Genomic DNA, 21,105 nt, shown 5'->3' with positions numbered 1-21,105 from the left:
TCCAGCGATCAAGAGTCTTTCATGCGATCACAAATACACTGCCCATTTCTCTGCCTAACATTGAAGACTTTTGGTAGACAGTGTACTATGATTGCAGGCCTGAGCCTCCGGTGATGCGAGCAACCGTAAATGGTCATGACATACAGTTTTCCTCGGAAGATATACGGTTGGCTCTGCAGTTCGGTGAAGAAACAAGAGATGACCCAACGGAGTTCGTAGCTCCTTTCCGTGATGGAGCTTATTTGAGGATGGGTTATTCGGGTCCGCTGGGGGACTCGCAGAGGAGGAAAGGGTTTTTGCTGGATCAATGGCGCTTCCTGATGCATGTATTGATTGTATGCATGTCCGGCAGGAAGGCAGGAACAGATGGGATGGGCGCGACGATGCAGTCAGCCATGATAGCGCTGACTTACAACCGCCGATATTCTTTTAGTCAGCTGATATTCTACGAGATCGATCGTCAGAGAAGGGCTGTGGCGCGCGAGCGATTCACTATGTATCCTCGTTTCTTACAGATGATTTTGAATCATGTCGCTCCGTCGCTACCGCAGAGACGCCCGATTAGATATGTCGAATGCGTGACGAAACGTATCTTTGCTCAGTGCCGCACTTCGAGCACTCGTAGCAAGCCTGAGCTGCGTCCCAGGCATACTCCATTATTCGGGTATCTCATCAATCCGGAGTATGTTCCTGCAGGAGGGGACGAGTTCAGAGACCCGCAACCACATCAGGCGGCAGCACCACATGCTGTATCAGCTGCGCCTGTTGTATCTACTGTTGCCTCTGCTGCTGTGCCAGCTGCGGTATCTCCTGCTGTGTCTACTGCTGAAGACGTTGATCTTGATGCTGCCTTTGGCGGACATGGTTTGTTTGATATGGATGTCTCGGGTCCTCAGTTTATGGATGTTACTAGAGCAGTTACTTCGGTAGCTGACTCCGATCTAGACGAAACGTTTGCTGAAGCGAGACGACTTATGGTGTCTCGGGAGAGAACTACGGGAAAGAGGCCGAGAACTGTAGACGAGGATGAGGACGAAGTTGATGAAGAGGAGGCAGTGCAGATTGTGCTCAGACGTTCACGAAGAGAACGGACAGGTATGGGTTCCGGAGCTGGAGAATCTTCGAGGCTGGTACGTTTTGCTCCACCTGCCTTGTCTGGTATGTCTCTTATTCCTTCCACAGCACAGGTTACTGCTGTCGAGACGTCGGCCCCAGCAATTGTGTCTCTACCACCCCAACCGCTTAATCCACCGGTGGTAGTTGCACGATTTGTGGAGTCGACCGTCACTACTACTGCAGGGTTACCAAGTGTACCACCTGCGGTCACTTCTGCTGCTGATGTCCCGCCAACTCCAACGCCTACTTCAGATTCCGAGAGGATTACATCACTAGAGCGGATTGTTGCTGATCAGACAAAGACCATTCAAAGCCTAGTGGAATCCAATCGACTACAAGCAGCCCTCCTGGTTGAACACGGAAAAGTAATAGATGCCTTCAAGGCATTCTTGGCATCTCAGGGGGAGAAGACTTGTAGGGGAGATGAGTTGAGGACGAAACGGAGAGAAGATCATGACGATGATCCCAATGCACCGGAAGGTGCAGGTGGTGAGCTGCCAAGAACCTCTCAGGCTCTTGGGGCTTCCACAGCTGAGGGGGAGTCTACAAATGCAGCTGGTGACAACGTGGTAGCGGTTGATGATGATGCTGATGTTGAAGATGTAATTGACGCATTGAAAGAGTTGGATGAGGAGGATGATGAGTTTATGATTGAAGATGATGTGCTGCCAGTTGATGAGATCGAGAGGATTGGAGAGCAGATTACGGTTGAAAACGTGTTAGAGGAAGGGGAGATTGTTGATGACTCCGTGGAACACGAGATTCCGGAGGTTGAGAGACCAGAGTTGGGTGATGAGAACGCGGAGGAAGATGCTGAGTGGGAGGAACAACCGAAATGGAAGGAGGGTTGTGCCCACTGGTTCGTAAAGACGAAGAAGCCGGCGGTCCCTAAGATGTTCAGAAAAAGTTACAATATTAAGGGATACGCGGAAGCCAAGAAAGGTATTATCTGCTGGTTATACGACGAGCAGCTGCGGCTCTTCGTGATCAAGAGATACGATGGCATTCAGTACTTCCAGAGAAAGTTGAGATCTCTAAACACACTGCCAGAATGTGAAGTAAAAGATTTAGCCAGATTGGGATTGATAAACAGAAGTGAAGACAACATGGCTAGAATCATTGCGAAGATCGTGTGGAAAGAGTGCGTTAAAGAGAAAAAGTTTGAGCTACTGAAACCACAAAAGGGGAAACTTGTCGAAGACAAGGATAGAGGTCTGAGAGTTGATGGAAAACCTTGGATGGTCATGAAATACAAACCGATCCGGTGCCTTAAAGAAGTACCGATGAAGTTCATGCCCAAGGACGTGCTCAAAGATCTAAAATGGTGGTACGTGGATTGTGAGACAGCTGAGGCGGTAATGGAAGATGAGGATGAACAAGAAGTACTTCGGGTTTACGACCCGATGCATCTTGTTAATCTATCGCAGGCTGATCTGAAAGTGCTCAACGAGAAGAAGATCTTCTACATTCCTGCTTGGAAGGATCAACTAGGAAATATCAACGGGTGGTGTCGGTATGTGTTAGAGAAGGGGCGCATGCGTAGAGATGCAAGATTACAAGACTCAAGATTTGAAGATCAAGATATGAAGCTACTGCCAAGGGGGAGTCTGTTGGTACATGTGTGTCAGTAGTTCATAGTCTAGCATTTGTAATCGAGTCTGTAATGCAATTATGTTTTGATTATGTTTATATTTGTAACACGCGAAGTTGTCAACAAGTTCGCTCTGGCGAACTTGTTGAATCAGCGAAGTTATTGACAACTTCGCCTATGGCAAAGTTGTCATGTTTATATACTGTTTCAGCCGAAACAGTTAGTGTTGGTCGTTTAGGGTTTTCGTTTCAGCTGTTCACTTCGTGTGTTACGTGTCATTGTCTGTAATAGTGACCTCGGGTCACGTGTTTGTTATCAATATAATGTGTTTGGTTTATTGATTGTGTGTTCGATCTCTACATACTCTACACTCGTATCTACCGACGCAGGGATTCCGCACCTGCGTTGTTAGCGACATCCCGTGTACGATCCGCCAGGAACCTACAAATATGCTGATGTTGACAGCTGCCAATAAAGGGTGGACAACTCAGCAAAACCCATGTGCTACCACGTGATTGCACATGGGTCAGGTGAAATACCTTGGTCAGAGAATAATCAATGAAAAAGCACCAGGTGTCCTAAGGACACGTGGCGCGAAGCAATAGGAGGAGGCCAAAAAGGCCCTAATTGGGTCTGAGCCCAATCATTGGAAACCCTAACACTATAAATACCACACCACCTCCACAAGGGGAGGTAAGCAAGAAAATACACTCTAAGTCCTGACTCACTTTCAGATTATTATTATCTTCTCCTACGATATCTTATTCTCACACCGGAGGGTTACCCCAAAGAGGACCCCTCTGTCCCTTTCTGAGGGTTAAGTTCACGGTGCTGCTCGTTTTGCAGGTGAAAGAATTCATACTCCGAAAAACCATCGGTGATATAGGATACTCGTACCCGAGGAAAGTTGATCGTCGTCTACTAGTAACTCTATCCACGTTTCTTCATTCACCTAATTTATGTCCTCAACTCAAATCCCCTAATTCATACCCTCCGATCCACCCACCTTCAGTTCCAAATGGGTAATCGGTTCAGCTGCAAATCCAACCCTGATGGGTCCAAAAGAAGCAGCCGGAGATTTACTGGTGGGAACCGGTCGAGCCGGAAGTTGCAAACGGATGAGGAGTTGTTGCATATTCAAGCTTTGTCTCTTGCGATTCAACACCATCAAGCTTCTCAACGGTTTGAGGGTTCTATGTCTCGTCGGATTGGGTCCACTAGTTCTCGCCGCCGGAATAGTACTGCCTCTGATCCGCCGGTGAATAATAATACTGCCAAACAGGTTGATGTTTTTTTTTGCTTTATTTGGTGGCTTTGGTTATTTATATTGGGGAAAAGTGTGAATGGCCAAAAGGGGATTTTTTTTTTAGTTTTATCGAGTAGGATCTTGATAATCATATAGCCTTTTGTAGAGTAGGCTATTTTGGTATGCTCTTAATTTATGCAGGGAAAAATATCTAGTTAACATATCATTGATGGCTCATACGGATCTTATAGCGGACTGAAATTGGTCGTGCAGGGTTGTATAACAGACTGAAATTAGTCATACGGGTCGTATGGCATTCATATGGCCCATGTTGTTAATATGGGCCATATGAGGAGGTGTTTGTTCAAATCATACTCACCATGACCATTTTTTGCTCGTCATACGGTCTGTTTGACCATTTGATGCCAGTCACACGGCCTGTTTGACCATTTTCAACAGTTGTATGGCCCGTTTAACCAATTCTCACCAGTCACACGGGTCGTTTGATCATTTTTCACCAGTCACATGACCATATTTCACCAATTACATGGCTTGTTTGACCATTTTCCGCTAGGTATACAGCCCGTTTGACCATTTTTCATCAGTCTTACGGCTTGTCTGACCATTTTTGATATATTTGGTAGATGATTTGTTTTCAAGATAGTAATGAAACTTTAGATGTAATAAGTTCATGACTTCATTTAATTTAACATATTACTGTCCACTGCCCGGATATGGGATATATTAAGATTTAAGATTATTATTAGTTTCTTGTTATTTGCTTATTGCAACTCCAAACAACTAAAACACCCTTTTGTAACTTTATTACATATTATCTCATTCCGATTATTCATTTTCGCATAACCATTAATAAAAGAATGGTTAATGTTATTGTTAAGGGTGTTATCAGTTTATTGTTCTTCAACTCTAACATTCTTTTATAATATATTTATTTTCAGTCACCAGAATTCTTAGAAAATCTTGAAACCAAGAATATTGTTTTAATACACGGAGAAGGGTTCGGGGCATGGTGTTGGTACAAAACTATTGCTCTATTAGAGGAGTCGGGTTTGAATCCCACGGCCTTAGATCTTACAGGCTCGGGTATCGATTTGAAAGACACAAACAGTGTCACTACACTTGAGGAATATTCAAAACCGCTAACTGATTATTTGCAAAACCTGCCGGAAGATGATAAGGTAAATAAAAAGTAAAAAGATTATGCGTTCACCTTCACCATCATCTAGGGCTGTAAACGATCCAAGCTAGGTTGGGCTCGGGCTCGAGCTTGAACTTAAACGAGCCCCCTCAACTTGGTTCGTTTATTTAATGAGCTGAAAAGTCGAGCTCGACTCTGGCTCGTAAAAAGATCTAGCCAGCTCGTGGCTTTGTCGAGCCAGCTCATTAATATTTAAACGCGCCAATTGAGCAAGCCACGAGCTGAGCCAACCTTGGCTCGGGCTCGACTCATCTACAACAGATTCGGCCCGGCTTGTTTACATGCGAGCGCTTTTGAGCGAGCTGTGAACTTGTTGAACAGCCCTACCATCATCACAAGATTGTTTTTTGGTATATTATTATTATTTTTTATTTTTATAATACGTCGTTTTTTCTTTTTCTATTTCTATTATTATTATTATTATTATTATTATTATTATTCCAAACCCTGCCAGTAGCATCGCTATGGCTGTGATTTTAGTATTTTACTAGGTATGTTTTTCTTTTAAAATTTTTATTATTTATGTGTTATTCTTTTAGGTGATCTTAGTAGGACACAGTAGTGGCGGTGCTTGCGTTTCTTATGCAATGGAGCAATTTCAAAAAAATATTTCGAAAGCCGTATTCTTATGCGGTACTATGGTTTCTGACGGGCAAAAGCCCTTTGATGTGTTTGCTGAACAGGTATGTGTAATTGATGAGTCAACACGTTGACTTTTACAGGTCAAATATACTACTTTCTGGGCGCAAATAAGACATGAATTGATTAGACATCTTTTTGTCGGAGGTGGTGAGATGGGCGGGCTCGGGTCAGGTGACGGGTTTGGGTTGAATCAGGTCATCTTTTTTGGTACATGCCAAAACTAGTCGGGTTGACCGGGTTGGGTTGAATTGCATACATTTGTTTTGTCCACTATATAAGATTTTTTTTCTTTTGTGAATAGCTAATATATCACTTATTAAATACGATAGAAAAGAAATATATTAATACAATTATAATCTAAAGTTTTGGAATAAAATGATTTAAAGTGCACTTTGTCTGTTTTGTTCATTATATAAGATGTTTGACCCGTTTCCATTTTAGCTAAAATTGTGACTTGACTCATTTGACCCGTTTTAGATAAAAACATATCCCAAATAGACCGATCCATAAGTAATTGGGCCGAAACTTGTAAGAATCATATTATTTTTACAGAGAAAATAGAGATTAATATATTACAATATAATTAAAATGTATTAGGATATAAAAGTTTATGAGCTAAATTAAGGTTATATTTAATTATGGGTTGATGTGATTCATGTTAAGTGCATTATTTATTCATTATTTTAATCTTTGCTTAATATTAGAAGAGGAATATGATTTTTGAAGATGAAAAGTAGTTTGTTTGACCCTGAAAAAGTCAAATCTACGTATTCTTAACACGAGTTTTTATTTCCCAGCTCGGGTCTGCAGAATTCTTTATAAAGGAATCAAAGTTTTTAATACATGGAAATGGGAAAGATAATCCCGCCACTGGATTCATGTTCGAGAAGCATCAAATGCGTGGATTATATTTCAATCAGTCTCCTGCAAAGGTGATTTTATATGATTTTCTGCACGAATTTTAAATATTTTATATGTTTTGAAAAAAATGTTTATTGATAACTAATGCCTTAAATATGAGAACAAAACTCATAATATATGTTTTGGAAAAAGAATAATGTAGGAGGTTTTGTGCATAGCATCTGTTATTGTGACACTTTCGACCCGTTAGATCCGTTTCCTTTTTTATTCTTTTTCAAAGTGATAAAAGATCATCCATATTGGCCCATTCATGAGTGAATAAGTCAAAATTGTTACCTTTACTTTCTGCCTGCACGCAACATGTAGGGCCCGTTAGTTGTCCCGCTGTAAGCGAGCCGAGCGAGGTTGGGCTCAAGCTCGAAGTTAAACGAGCTGGCTTGGCTCGTAAAAAGCTCGAGCCAGCTCGTTAATTTATTTATTTATTTATTTTTGTAATTATTGTTACAGATTTTGATATATAAAAGACAAAAGAGTTTTTATAACATACACATAATACAGAAGTTGTAAACTAGAGAATTTGTAATAATATATGTTTTATTTTTGTTTGTTTTCATTATCTTTATATGTTGTTGTTATCATGGTTGCAAAAAATCGTATCTAGGTGCCGAGTCCTCGACCTTTGCTCGAGCTCGGCTCGTTTAAAAACGAGTTTTTTTCGAGCGAGTCATGAGCTTTTTGAACAACCTTTCATGTCAGCAACTACCATCATACAAAATGTTGACTTTATCAAGGCATGCGGTTGACTTATTGCAGGATATTGCTCTAGCTATGGTTTCCATGCGGCCTGTTCCACTCGGGCCCATGATGCAAAACCTCTCACTATCCAAAGAAAATTATGGAGCGGGCCGTAGGTTCTACATCCAAACTCTAGAAGATCACGCACTTTCACCGGATATTCAAGAAAAGCTCGTGAGAGAGAATCCACCTGAAGGTGTTTTCAAGATCAAAGGTAGTGATCATTGCCCGTTTTTCTCTAAACCACAAGCGTTGCATAAACTTTTGGTCGAGATTGCTCAAATCACATAGCGAAATGGACTACTTTTTAGTTTGCACGTGTAGAAGATTAAATATTTTATTTTTATTTTTTATATACATTATATATTTATTATGAGATGGTTAGAGAGCTGTAAGCTGTTCATAGTTGCAGGTTAAAATGAAATTGGCATGTCTTTTTATTCACCAAGAGAGATTGAAATATGAAATGTATTTAACATTTTTTTTAACTGAAATATGAAATAAAGCAATTAAATATAATAGTTGCTTCATCAAACTTATTGAAATGATTGTCTTGAGAAAGTTGAGCCATCTGCTATACATTTATGGGTTATCGTTCATAATGTTCCTATGGAATTATGGACGAAAGGGGGTATGAGCAAAGTCTTTAGTGGTGTTGGTGCTCCTCGGTTGTTGGATAAAATTACTCAAGCTCGTGAAGTTGGTAAGTTGTAAAATGGGGTATGCCCGTATGTTGGTTGAAGCAAAAGCTGCATCTAACTTACCAGATGAAGTTGATGTGGAATACCCGGTTGGTTCAAATTGTAATGCTCGTATTGGTGTGTTGAAGGTTTCCTACCAATGGAAACCAACTCCATGTTCTCACTTCTCATTGTTGTGTTTGGACATTCATTTAATCTTTGTAATAAAAGGCCTCGTACTAAGGAAGAGATCGCAGAGAAGGCTGCAAAAGAACATCCTATAAAAACTCTTACTCATTGTTGAATCTTCATATGGTGATAAACTTGACGGTTTTACCCATGTCATTAGGAAGAAATGCAAAGGAAAGGGTACCACTAATGACCCTCCTAAGCATGTCCCGGTGTCAAAAAACGTTGATTCTGATGCTCATGGTAATACTACAGGTAGTAGATTGTTGAGGAAAAGTGGCAACGATAAATTGGTTATGGTTCCAAGCAAGGTTAATAATTCGGGTACGAGTGGTAATGTGAGCGGTGCTAATAATAGTAAGGTGGGTCCATCTTTTTCATTAATGGACTTCAATTTGAGTGTTAAGCATAATAAACTAGTGGCACAAAAAGTCAAAATTAATCAGCCGGATCCTATGAAGGTGGAGGAGATTATTGATAACTGTATGGTTGAAGAACATCTCCGGGATGATGTATTAAGTGAGGAAGGGTTTGATAATTTCCAGGGTGTTGTTATGTATTATCATACGGCAAGTGACAGCACAAAGGAGGTTGAGGCTACCATTAGGTTGGCTCGAGACTTGGGGATGAATTTTGAGGGCATGGAAGATCTTGTTTGCAAGACGGGGTTGGTTAACAAGGTCACTTTACTTTGATAGTTGTTCAGGTATTTCCTTCTTAGTATCTTAGGGGTTTATTATGGTTTTAGTATTTCTTGTTGTTTAGTTGGCTGTTTGTCTTGGGGTTTTTGCTAGTTTCCCGTTAGCTTTTTTCTATAAAATTTGCCGTTCAAAAAAAGAAGATAAATTTGAAATCTTTTCATAGCATCAAGACCTATTAAATGTGAAGTTGCTTTTGTGTTCATCAATTGCATTTTTTTGTTTGTCTTTGGTACAATAACATCAAACATCATCATTCATCGTACTCAGTATATCCCACCAACATCAAATTTCCATTGTGTTTACATATTACTAAGCTTTGTGATGATGCATTCATATGCATCCTATGATTAGTTAACTCTTTAGGGGAATCAAATGTGTGTGCTTGCGTGCCTTGTTTCTTCTTCGTTTGCATCTCGTAGGTGAAACGTTTCAAGAATAACACTTCAAAACTCTTGCCTCCGGCCATCTGCTTTTTCGTGCCACCTACATTTGTTTTGTTGTTCATTTTTTGAGGCGAACATCGAATTCAAGGTCACCACATGCATACATTTTGATAAATCAACACCACCATAAGCAATCAAAACGCCAAACACTAAGCTCACATAGTCACATGTAGCAAAGAGCATGTAAGAACCTAGTTATGATTATTAAGGTGGCTGAGTGGCTCAAACATAATATGACTAAATTCATTTGCTTGAGGCCCTTTAAATTTCAAGCCCACCAAGTTTATAAATATAATAGGCCCTTTAAATCATAAACGAACTCAAATTTGAAAGATATATCGGAAACTCTAAATAAATCGAAACAGTATGAACGAGTATTTGAGTATGGAAATGGACAAAAGATTAATTTTACATTTTTTATGAATATTGCATTAGGTGATGTTTAACCTGATAACCCCAAACGTGCATACCTTTTTAACTCACTATAAACATTTTATTTTATTTTATTTTGCTCATGGAAAATAGAATACTCAACTAACTTAAGATTCTTTAGGGGGTGTTTGGGAACTTATAACTTATTAACTTTTTGAAAAGTAGCAAGGTATTTGGGATTGATTATATTCTGATAGGAAAAATTTTATAAGTTACAATATTGTAACTTATTAACTTAATGAAAAGTTATAAGGAGATAAAATAAGGAATCCCAAACACCCAGTAAAGTACGACTTTTGTCCCCGTGGTTTGTCTAAATTTGCTGTTTTAGTCAAATAGTTTCAAATTTATGATTTTCGTCCATGTGGTTTCATTTCACTTGCAATTAAACCTGAACCCACTATCTCCGTTAAGTTTGATTATTAAACCAATCAGAGTGCCCTTCACGTGAGGGGCAATTTTGTCTTTTCTCTCTACAAATTCGCAAGCCCCCCTCACGTGAGGAGCTAGGGTGTATTTGGGAAAAAAGAACAAAACGGCCCCTCATGTGAAGGGCACTATGATGGGTTTAACGACCAGACTTAACGGGGTTAGTGAGGTCAGATTTAATTTCAAGTGAAATGAAACCGCGGAGACAAAAATCACAAATTTGAAACTATTGAAGTAAAACCGCAGATTTAGACAACCCACATAGACGAAAACCGCAGCTCACTCATAGTTTAATTTTCTTGGATAGTAAAATTAGCTATAAATTTAAATAGTAAGAAACGCATTCGAAAAATCAAATGATTAATATTTCACAAGCTAACGACATACCCGATACCTATGTGCATACTTGATCCAGGTTGAGCATGGGTCCGAGTATATACCCATATACTGAAACATGGCTTGCAACGAGATATAAAACTAAAATTGCGTCCAAACCTGTCCTATTATCATTCCTATCCAAAAACCATTACATTTAACTTTTAATTGAAAAGATTTAACTAAAGAGGCCACATTGCCAATAAAAAGATAGTTTATGGGCCGAACTGACCAAGGCCATAATAATAATAATAATACTACTACTACTACCCCTAGCTGGCATACAACTATATAAACTCATCAAATTAGGGTTTTCATCTCCTCGCAGCCTCATCTCAACGCAGCCATCGTCATCTCAGGTCTGTAGTATACTGCTATTTACTTTGAAGTTGTCAATTAATTCTATGCTGATTTCGAAATTGACCACTGCGAATCAGTACTCGCATCGTTTCAATTGGAGTTTGACTATCGATTCTTTCGTCAATTGACCTGCTTTAGGTTTTAATTTCAAATCGATGAGTTAAAATCTAGAAACACTGATCTCTGTTTGGTATCTATGGTGGAGATAGTTTGATTAGCGTCAAATTTTTATTGCGATTATGTATTTATGCCTAATTAATGATTTGTATTGGTTTAGCTTAATTCTTTTTTATTTATTATTATGTGAAATATTTGTATTAGTCATATTATTGTGTCAAGTTTACTTTTGGCTATTGTTGCTGAATATTATCTCTGGTTAACAGACTTTTAAAATGATTTTCTTTTGTAATTTAAATATGAAAATCAACTCTTGTAAGTTAAATTGATATAAAGAACTTGAGCATTTAGTAACAAAACTTGAGGATGCATAGAAATGTTTGTTTTGTTCTTATTTTAACTTGTTTTTTGTCTGTAGATTTAGCCGGTGTTCAAAGACCTTGCAAATATGCAGAACGAAGAGGGACAAAACATGGATCTCTATATTCCCAGGAAGTGGTATGTTATATATTTAGCATTCATATATTTTAATTTGCATAATAAATCATGCGTGTAATTGCTCATTAGACTTTTATTATTTTGCAGCTCTGCTACTAACAGACTGATCACTTCCAAGGATCACGCTTCAGTCCAAATTAACGTTGGTCATTTGGACGAATCCGGTCGATACACCGGTGGGTATTCCACCTTTGCTCTTTGTGGTTTTGTGAGAGCCCAGGTAATATATTTTGTATTTACAATTATCAAGTTTTTATTTATATTGAAAGAATGGATTATTTGTTTATTGCATTGATAATCATAAAACCATATGGCTTGAAACTGATATATGACTAATAATATTATATTTGCAGGGAGATGCTGACAGTGCACTTGATAGGCTGTGGCAAAAGAAGAAGGTTGAGATCCGACAGTAGTTTCTTTGTCGGGTTTGTTTTCACCGGAAGGTCTATTGGATTTGGGACTATGTTAAACTTTTTCTTGTTTTTTATGTGAGACGTGGTTTTTACTTTTGCTAAGGAAAGACATATTGCATCAGTTGTTGATGTTAATGTTTGGAATGGTTTTTGCAATATTTTGTTGAGATTTTATAGGCTTCGTCTTAAGCTGAGCTTCTTGCTAGTAGTGTTGTTTTAAGAGCCAGTCTGTTGATTCATTTTCTAGAAAATTATTGGTTTAAAGTAGAGAACATAAAAAATTGATTTCAGAACTGAAATCTAAATGAAAATTGGTTTGTTAAAAACTGACCCAAACGGAGAGTTGCAGAGGTTGGTTGTACATTTCTTGCCGGCAACTGGTTAGTAGTCAGTTACTTGAAAACTGGTTTGTACTGTTGAAATATAACTACACGGTAGAGGTGCACAAAACAACCGGTTGCGGACCTGACTGGCGGTTCCTATCCGGTACCGGACCTGACCCTACCCTACCCGCGGGTATGGACTAGGCCTTGTGTTTCCCTCTGAAACTGTACCTGGAACCGACTCAGACTCGGTGGAACCGGTTCCGCCAATACCTGGGCAAAACCTGGCCGTAAAACTTGAAAAAAACCGATGGAACCGGTCAAAACCTGGTCAAATACCCGACTATACCCGGAACCGGTTACCCAGATCCGGTTTTGACTTTTGTTGATTACACCTAGTTGTGGTACCTACCCGGTTCCAGTTTTTGAGAATACCCGGTTTGTGCATCTTTACTACACGGTAGTTATCTTTGTGGAACATATTTTTGACGATTTCTTTGTTTGGAAAGTTAAATTTCATTAAAAACTAATCAACAATGTGCTAGAAACAAATTTCATTAAAACCTAATCGACAAGGCGTGAGAAACTAAGAAACTAAACAAGACAAAAAAAATCAATAAGTGAAACTATAACAATCTTTCCAAACAATACTTTTTATTTTTAAAGGAGATTGGTTTTAGACTCAAAGAAAGTTTAACGAATTTGATAACCGATGTGTTGAACAAACATTGTTTTTTCTATTGCAACGACTTTTCCATAATCAATGTGTTAGAACACATTAACATGGCTGTGAAATAACGGGCTTAGACATGTTGAGGACAAAAGAACCCGTATGTGATTTAATAGTAGTCAAAAGGACTAAATCACCGCGCTTTTTGAAATCTAGCCTTGCAAAAGTATTAAGAGTAGTGCATGGCAAACAAACTCAACCTTGAAGCAAACCGTAGTAGTGTTTGGAAAGAGTAGACTGTTCTTAGTTAATCCCTAGCCAATTTATAACCTAGAAATAAGCATAACTTTGCCAATGACACATGACTAAAATCTCATTTACTATAAGTTATTTTACCCCTCAAAATCTCGTAGAGAATTAACAATCTTGTATTTAAAAAGATGCATTTCGCAATGAGAAGCAACTAAATAGGAAATCTTAAATGGCAAAATGCAGGAAAAGGACTACTACTACCTTAATAAAGAGATTTATTTAATAAAAGGTACCTTAAACATCCAAACACCAAAAATAATGTAATAAATAACTTTCATAAAGTACACCAAATTCGGTAAAACCGAACAAAATAATAGCTAAATTACAGTCTCCTGAAGTCAAACTCATAAGATCAACTATGACTAAAGTGACTTTCTTCAGCAGCTTTAAGCTCACTCGGTAGCAAAAAGACAAAACACCCTAACTAGTCGAAAAAAAGTAACTTAAAACATGTTCAAGGTGCACCCGTCACCCCCGGAAAGAGTTCTGATATCTTGTTGAACACATCCATAACCTGAAACATTAGTAAAAGAATGATAAATAAATAATGCATTACTATCGTCTTTAACGCATAATCTTTAAATCATATCATATATGGTTTGGGGTGACTTCGTATATACCTATCAAACCTTGCAAAAATATAAAATATACCCATTCAAAATACTTAAAATTTCATGTCCTTTTCATTGAATACAATTTATAATATGACCATTATACCATTCTGTTTCTTATCACATCTCTCATGTTCTAATGAGAGTTTTCAAGGAACTGATTATCTAAAGGTAAAACAAAATTTCCTATCTACCCCTAAATTTAACCCAACCAAGGAAATGAAAATGCTATTCTTGCTCATTTACCTGATCACTAAATAATCAGAATTTTCAAAAAACTCAAAAAGGGTATTGTCTCTAACCTCATCTTTAAATCACAAAAATACATACGGTTTTTGTGTATGTATACACATTGGTTTTATGAACTTACCTCCTTGTCATTTTGGTACTTGATGATGCTCATAGGGTTTTGAGAACACTGCAAAAATACCATCAAAATATTATTACTCAAAATAATAATAATAATAATAATAATAATAATAATAATAATAATAATAATAATAATAATAATAAAAGAAAACAATAAGTGCGTGTGCAAACGTACATCCATGATAGCGGCTTGAACTCTAGGGTTTTGAAACGCCATGGCAACCTCGGGATTCGCCATGATTTTGGATATCACTTCTTCTGGGGTAAGTCCGATTTGATCTTCAACAAAAAAATACAAATATAAACAAATAAGATCTTATGATATATCTACAGATGCAGCAATTTATTAAATAATACAATTCAACTTGATCTCTTATCACAATTTGTCATATCTAAATTACTGTAATAAATATATTGTCAGTAAAACATATTCGTCACATTAATCAGTAATAAAACTTTTGTGAGAAATTACCAAATTGCTGCTTGACCTCGGGACTGCTAATATCAAAATTTTTTAGTGACTCCATCATACGGTTATCCCATTCGGGGCTTCCGCCCATGCTATTTCTGAATAAAATAATATAAAATAAGATTATCTTACATATAAGTAATAAAAGAAAACCCCTAATGCCACATGGCATCTCCTAACACCTCTATATCCTATGTGTCACTTCATAAGGCTTTCTAATCCTCCACTTTGACACATATGCACTAATAAATTCAAATAAATAATAAATACTCATAATGAATACAAACTAATAATTAATAAATACTAATAATAACAATGAAATAAAAATAATATTATTGTTACTAAAATTATTTATATCATCATTATTACTATTATTATTACTATTACAAGTAGCCTTTTAGTAATAAAAACAGAGGTGTGAAAAAACAACAAAGTAGCTAAGAAACTAAGAATTGATCATCAGAATTTTATAAGTTTCTAAGTGCAAAAGAGTATTTTGTCATAGCAAATTTTTTACAGTAGATTAGTTAAAACTGAATCAAGGGTTTTGGACAATATGGAAAAAAATAGATTTCAGGTTATAATCTCTAACAAGGGCAGTTTACGAACAACGTTTTTCTATTATAAAATATTGTTAATCGATTCAAAATTTGATACAGGTTAAAAGCATTTTTATACATCATAGCCAATTTTTTATAGTAGATTAGTTAAAACTGAATCAAGGGTTTTGGACAATATGATAAAAATAAATAAATTTCAGGTTATAGTCTCTAGCAAGGGCAGTTTAAGAACGTCTTTTTTACTACAAAATATTGTTAATCGATTCAAAATTTGATACAGGTTAAAAGCATTTTTATCTAAAAAGAGTTAACGGGCCAAAGTATGTTTCAACTTTCAGGTCATGACTTAGGTGACAAATCTTTAGGGTCATGACTTTGGTGACAGATCAAAAGACTGATTTTGGAAATTTAAAATTTGGTTTCGAATTAGATTCAAAGTCAATATTTTTTGTCATGTATTTTTTATTTGATAGAGGTCAAATTTCTAAAAATAACATTTACGCATCTTGCTTTCTTTTAAACTACTAACGGGTTAAAGAAGAATCAAATCGTGAAGAAGTTTGAAGAGGTATATATGTTAGTCTATTTAGGTTATATGCTAGCCCACAATAATATCTCATTGTATGTATAATTTGTATGAGTTGTTAAAATTTGTGACAAGACCTGGTGATATAGGCCACAAGAAAAAAATATTAATAATGTCATATATTTACAGAAGTTTGAAATGATTTATGGTTCAAATGTAATTTGGGGATATGAATGTTTATTAAACATTTCATATATGTTGAGTTTTTTATTACTTACATAATTTAAATTGTTAAACCCGTGTAATACACGGGTAGCTAAGCTAGTTACTAAATAAAAAACATAAACTAATATTAAGATGGAACATGTTGAAACTCGAATGAAAAACTTACAGCATTTCCTGCAATTGTTGACGGTATTGCGGATTTTGGAGCATCCCTGATTTAAAAATAAATAATATTAACCAAATGACGTTTTCAAGATTTAATATTTTTATGGAGAAAAATATTTATTTGAAATTACAGAAATTATAGAAAAAGATACCGACATTTGAAGGAGGTAGGGTTCCTCATTTCTTCCGGAAGATAGCTGAAAAGAACTTAAAACTTAAGTATATAACAAATAAAATGATTAAAAAACATTCTTCGATAAATTGAGGTATAAAAAAAACGATTTAATTTCTTTTTAACAACAATTTTTATTAAAAAGTTTGAAGAAATTACCATCAAAATATTTTAAAGATCATATTTTTCGAAATATATACAAGAGTAAATTACAAATTTTAAAAGTGTTCCAATTACGCCACTCAGTGTCCTTTGTTTTGAAAAGTTATCACACTTTATGTCCTTTCCATTTACAGAAGTTAAACTTTTGAGGTTAGTGTTATGAAAATGACCGTTTTGCCCTTACGATTAAAGGACAAAATGTGTAATTCTTCACTACTCTGTTATATTCTTTGTTTTGGATGCAACTGGTATGAAATATTTACCAGAAACTGCTTTTCTGACTCTTAGGGGGTGTTTGGGATTGCTTATTTTCACCAACTTATAACTTATTTACTTTTTAAAAAGTAATAAGGTGTTTGGGATTGCTTATATTGTGAAAGAAAAGGTTCCATAAGTTATACTTTTGTAACTTATTAACTTAATGAAAAGCTATAAGGAGGCAAAATAAGGAATTCCAAACACCCCCTTAATCAGATAACCAAAATCAACTATCCAAAAACACTAAATATTAATTATCATGACTTTTAATAACAATTTTAATATCCAAACTTACGGATAGACCATCTTCTGTACGGTTGGATCTTCCATCATCTTCTCCAAAGCTTCAACAGACATAACTGGTTCTTTTGTGCCTTTACATTAGCAAATAAATAAAACTAAATTAGCCTCTATTTTAAAGCATCACAATAATAATAAACAAATTATATATTATGCTTAAATAATAGAAAAAATATCAAGACTTTGAGTCACCTGTGGATGAGGCCCCCTCGAACGAACCATCTGTTGGTTTAAAAGCAGACCCGTTTTGGGAAGCCTTCATTTCATATAAAAATATCAATATTTACATAAAATAAGATATTAAATTGAAGCATATTGTTTTAATAAAAAAAAATCTTACTTGATCTGCAAATTGTGAATCTTTTGGGGATTCATTGTCGGTAGATTCTCCAATCTTTTCAAAACTTGTTTTCAATGTTTCCTCGGGAGACACGTCAATGAAAGCTGAAAAAAACGGTTATAAATTCTAATATAAGTATAATAATTGGATTATTGCATTTATCTAGGGGTGGGGTTGACACATAAACATGAATATTCGTGGGTTGACACATAAACAACCTGGCCCGTTTAACCCGAACTTGTTTATAATATACCCTACTGACTCGCAAAAGTTATTAACTTACTATTGCAAATTGTAATCATAAGTATCACATTCGCTTCACTATTTATAAAAATTAAAATTATAAAAAACAGGCAAACGAGTCGACCAGATTTACCCCTTACCCGATTTCTTAGGCTCCTTGGATGATTCAAACTCATTCTCAGCATTTGCAGGTGTGGGTGCGGGTGGTGCCTCTGTTTTAGGAGGAGGTACATCTACAGTCACCGTGCGTTTAGAAGCAGGTGTTGACGTGACAGCGGAGAGTGGTGCCGACGTTGCAGCTGAGCGTGGTGCTGATGTGGCAGCTGGAAATGGAAAAGGGGATCCAGGTGGCGAGCCCGGTGTAGCGGGCGGCAGAAATGGAAAAGGTGATCCCGGTGAAAAACCAGCATTAGCAAACTGGTTATTTTGTGTGTCCATTTGTCCCATCATAGTCTTAAAAGCTTGTTGCATCGCATATTTCTAGAAATTCAAACATAGAACAAAATCTTCAAAAACTATTATAAAAAATATTACGTTAAATAAAAGGGCAAGTAAGTAAATGTAAGTAAAGATTACCTTTAAGTATGAAGCCGCCTGCAATTCAAAACATAAACATTGGTCAAACATAGTAGAGAACGTTACTTTAATAAGTAAAGGTGGCAAAATGGGTCAAAACGTGAGTTGATTCAAAACACGTTTTTTGCCCAAATATTCAATTATATACAATTATATTACTTCAAAAATAATCTATTTATTTGAAATAAAATGGTTTAGAAAGTTTTTATGAGTTGGAAAAGTGACCAACTGTCAGACCCATTTAGAGGTAAAACATAACCCAAACCAGCCGTTTTATAATAAAAGGGCTTGACCCGAGACACTTTTTGCCTAAAAATTCAAACTTTTTAACATATAATTAGTGTCGCAAACTATAAATACCGAAATTATATTACTTCAATAATAATCTACTTGGTTTTTATTAAAATGATTTAGAAGGTTTTTCGTGGTTACAAAAGACGGTTAACTTTCGACCCGTATCATGTTGACCCGTTAGGAGGTCAAAGATAACCCGAATCAACCCATTCATATGTAATTGGGTCAAAATTGTCGTCTCTACTAATAAAAAATAAGAAACAGACTTTTCATATTAACATAGTATAATTAAAGTTTAGTAGGGGTGCGAATCTAATAACCGAAGTGGTGGCAGAATGGGTCAAAAGAAGTAACTTTTTGGTACGAATTGAAACTAGCGGGTTGATCCAAAACACTTTTTGCCCAAAAATTCAAACCTTTTTTAGTGTGACAAACTATAATTACAAGATAAAGTATACTTCAATAATAGTCCCTTTATTTTGAATAAAATGATTTAGGAGGTTCTTTATAGGTTAAGAGCTAAAGCATAACCCGACTTAACACATTCATAATCAAATGGGTTGACCCGAAAAATTTCCCTAAGAATCCAAACTTTTTATGTATACAATTAGCATGACAAACTATAATTAGAAAAACTTATATACATTAATAATAATAATCTAGTTATTTGGAATAATTTGGTTAAGAAAGTTTTTTATGAGTTAAAAAAAGTGAGCAACTTTCGTCTCGTTTCGTTTTGACTCACTAACAGGTAAAACATAACCCAAATCAACCCATTCATAAGCCAATAGATCGATCCAAAACACTTTTTTTTCTAAAAGTTCAAAATTTTTATATATAATTAGTTTGGCAGACTATTACAAAATATTATCCCTTAAAAGATAAACTATTTAACTTGAACAAAATGTTTTAGAAAGTCTTTTATGAGTTAAAAAAACTGAGCATCTTTCTGCTCGTTTCCTTTTAACAAGTTAGAGATAGAACATAAACCGAATCAGCCCATTCATCAAATAGGTTGACCCAAAAAACGTTTTGCCCAAAAAAATTAAGCTTTATACATATATAATTAGCGTGACAAACTATAATTACATGTTACATCAATAATAATCCATTTTTTTAATAAAACGGCTTACAAAGTTTTTATGAGTTAAAAAAATTGAGCAACTTTCCACTAGTTAACCAAACACTTTTTGCCCAAAAATCCAAACTTTTCTTTATATACAATTAGCGTGACAAACTATAATTACAAAAACTATATTACTTCAACAATAATCCATTTAGTTTAAACAAAATGGTTTACAAAGTTCTTTATATATACAAAAAGCTAGCAACTTTCAACCCAAACATAACTAAATTCAACACGTTCATAAGTAAACGGGCCCGAATTGCGCAAATAGATTCTTGATAAAAAGAAAACAACTTATCAATTATCATCATACTCAGTTACTCACCCATGAAAAAGCTGCTGAGAATGCAACACCAACTCCCACCCAAAACAAAGGAGAACCTCTACAAACACAACCAAAGTCAATAAGTCAACATCACAATTTACCAAAATCAAGAACCATTTAAAACAATAATTCACTTAAAAACACATAATTACACTTGAGAAGGTGGAGGTGGCACTGCAATTGGTTGAGCTGTGCCAACTGATGATGTATGTTGATTACTTGAATTTGAAATCTTAGCAAACCCATCTTTCCCTACAAACACATTAACATCAAAATTGCAACTTAAATAAACTAAATCATGTAAAGATCGATAAAGATTGAAACTTTAGAAGTGGGTGTTGAAGATTCACCGATTGATTTGCCAATTGTTTGTGGGGTTGAGTCTTGACGGCGAGAAAAGGCTGAAACTGGAGTTGTGGGTTTGGTTCTTTTGGGGGTTTTGAAGGTGCAGAACGAGGGTTTGGTGGATATTAAAGATTCGGTTTGTGGGTTGGATTTGAAACCCAGAATTGGTTTGTGAGATGAAGCGTAAAGTGATAGATTATCCATAGTTGTATGCAGAGAATTGAGGATGGGTTATGGTTATTGAAGTGGCTTGAAGAAGCAAGCAAGCAAGTGGAGGAGTTGAGAAGGGGTTTGTTTCGTTATATCGGCGAAATCGATAATAACCTCATCGACTTTAATCTTGTTAGAAGGGTTTTTGGATTCCTTTTATTTTTTTTTTTTAAGTTTTATATTTTCCGTTTTTCTCGCACAACATGTGATTAGACAATTTGTTATGGTTTGATTAGTTATAAAAGTGTGTCACGTAGTAAGTAGATTTTAACTAACCTTTTTTTAAGAGCATGGATTGAGTTTGAAAATACTTATTAGGATTTTAACTAACCTTTTTAAGAGCATGTGTGGGATTAAATTTAAAAAAACTTATTGGTTTTTTTAAAAAACCATTTTAAAAGCCAGGATTTAAGT

The 21,105-nt window shown here is 36.0% G+C and overlaps 3 protein-coding genes across 3 annotated transcripts; 2 read left to right on the top strand and 1 right to left on the bottom strand.

Annotated features, from left to right (window-relative positions):
• Positions 1-3,725: 3,725 nt before the first annotated feature.
• On the top strand, positions 3,726-7,903 carry LOC143571967 (putative methylesterase 12, chloroplastic). Its single transcript, XM_077057254.1, has 5 exons — positions 3,726-3,995; positions 4,913-5,152; positions 5,712-5,855; positions 6,612-6,746; positions 7,489-7,903. Exons 1-5 carry the CDS (start codon positions 3,726-3,728, stop codon positions 7,759-7,761), a joined length of 1,062 nt encoding a protein of 353 aa, XP_076913369.1. The 3' UTR covers positions 7,762-7,903.
• A 3,158-nt stretch (positions 7,904-11,061) lies between these two features.
• Positions 11,062-12,131, top strand: LOC143571966 (small ribosomal subunit protein eS21y-like). The gene is made up of 4 exons (XM_077057253.1): positions 11,062-11,078; positions 11,615-11,694; positions 11,782-11,914; positions 12,048-12,131. Exons 2-4 carry the CDS (start codon positions 11,645-11,647, stop codon positions 12,108-12,110), a joined length of 246 nt encoding a protein of 81 aa, XP_076913368.1. The 5' UTR covers positions 11,062-11,078; positions 11,615-11,644; the 3' UTR covers positions 12,111-12,131.
• Positions 12,132-13,649: 1,518 nt separating this feature from the next.
• LOC143571965 (protein TIC 40, chloroplastic-like) lies at positions 13,650-20,751 on the bottom strand. The gene is made up of 14 exons (XM_077057252.1): positions 20,487-20,751; positions 20,289-20,388; positions 20,137-20,194; positions 18,392-18,409; positions 17,956-18,295; positions 17,573-17,676; positions 17,425-17,488; positions 17,228-17,306; positions 16,497-16,537; positions 16,342-16,387; positions 14,868-14,962; positions 14,571-14,674; positions 14,397-14,444; positions 13,650-13,929 (listed from the first exon to the last, which is right to left on the bottom strand). The coding sequence occupies exons 1-14, from the start codon at positions 20,683-20,685 to the stop codon at positions 13,870-13,872; spliced, it is 1,356 nt and encodes a 451-aa protein (XP_076913367.1). The 5' UTR covers positions 20,686-20,751; the 3' UTR covers positions 13,650-13,869.
• Between the last annotated feature and the right edge of the window lie 354 nt (positions 20,752-21,105).

This window comes from Bidens hawaiensis, unplaced genomic scaffold (genome assembly GCF_021521415.1).
Source record: "Bidens hawaiensis isolate Kalapana, Puna unplaced genomic scaffold, B.hawaiensis_p1.1 tig00025638_1, whole genome shotgun sequence".
NCBI classification, from domain to species: Eukaryota; Viridiplantae; Streptophyta; class Magnoliopsida; order Asterales; family Asteraceae; genus Bidens; species Bidens hawaiensis.
This window is presented reverse-complemented; position numbering and strand designations above follow the sequence as displayed.

Excerpts from the sequence above, each read along its gene's own strand:
- LOC143571966 (XM_077057253.1), top strand. The coding sequence starts at position 11,645 with ATGCAGAACGAAGAGGGACAAAACATGGATCTCTATATTCCCAGGAAG. Across the intron at positions 11,695-11,781 it reads CTCTATATTCCCAGGAAGTG|CTCTGCTACTAACAGACTGA; the intron begins GTATGTTATATA and ends ATTATTTTGCAG. Across the intron at positions 11,915-12,047 it reads GTGGTTTTGTGAGAGCCCAG|GGAGATGCTGACAGTGCACT; the intron begins GTAATATATTTT and ends TTATATTTGCAG.
- LOC143571965 (XM_077057252.1), bottom strand. The coding sequence starts at position 20,685 with ATGGATAATCTATCACTTTACGCTTCATCTCACAAACCAATTCTGGGT. Across the intron at positions 16,388-16,496 it reads GAACCCTACCTCCTTCAAAT|GGATGCTCCAAAATCCGCAA; the intron begins GTCGGTATCTTT and ends TTTTTAAATCAG. Across the intron at positions 14,675-14,867 it reads CGAGGTCAAGCAGCAATTTG|ATCAAATCGGACTTACCCCA; the intron begins GTAATTTCTCAC and ends TTTTTGTTGAAG.
- LOC143571967 (XM_077057254.1), top strand. The coding sequence starts at position 3,726 with ATGGGTAATCGGTTCAGCTGCAAATCCAACCCTGATGGGTCCAAAAGA. Across the intron at positions 5,153-5,711 it reads ACCTGCCGGAAGATGATAAG|GTGATCTTAGTAGGACACAG; the intron begins GTAAATAAAAAG and ends TTATTCTTTTAG. Across the intron at positions 5,856-6,611 it reads TTGATGTGTTTGCTGAACAG|CTCGGGTCTGCAGAATTCTT; the intron begins GTATGTGTAATT and ends TTTATTTCCCAG.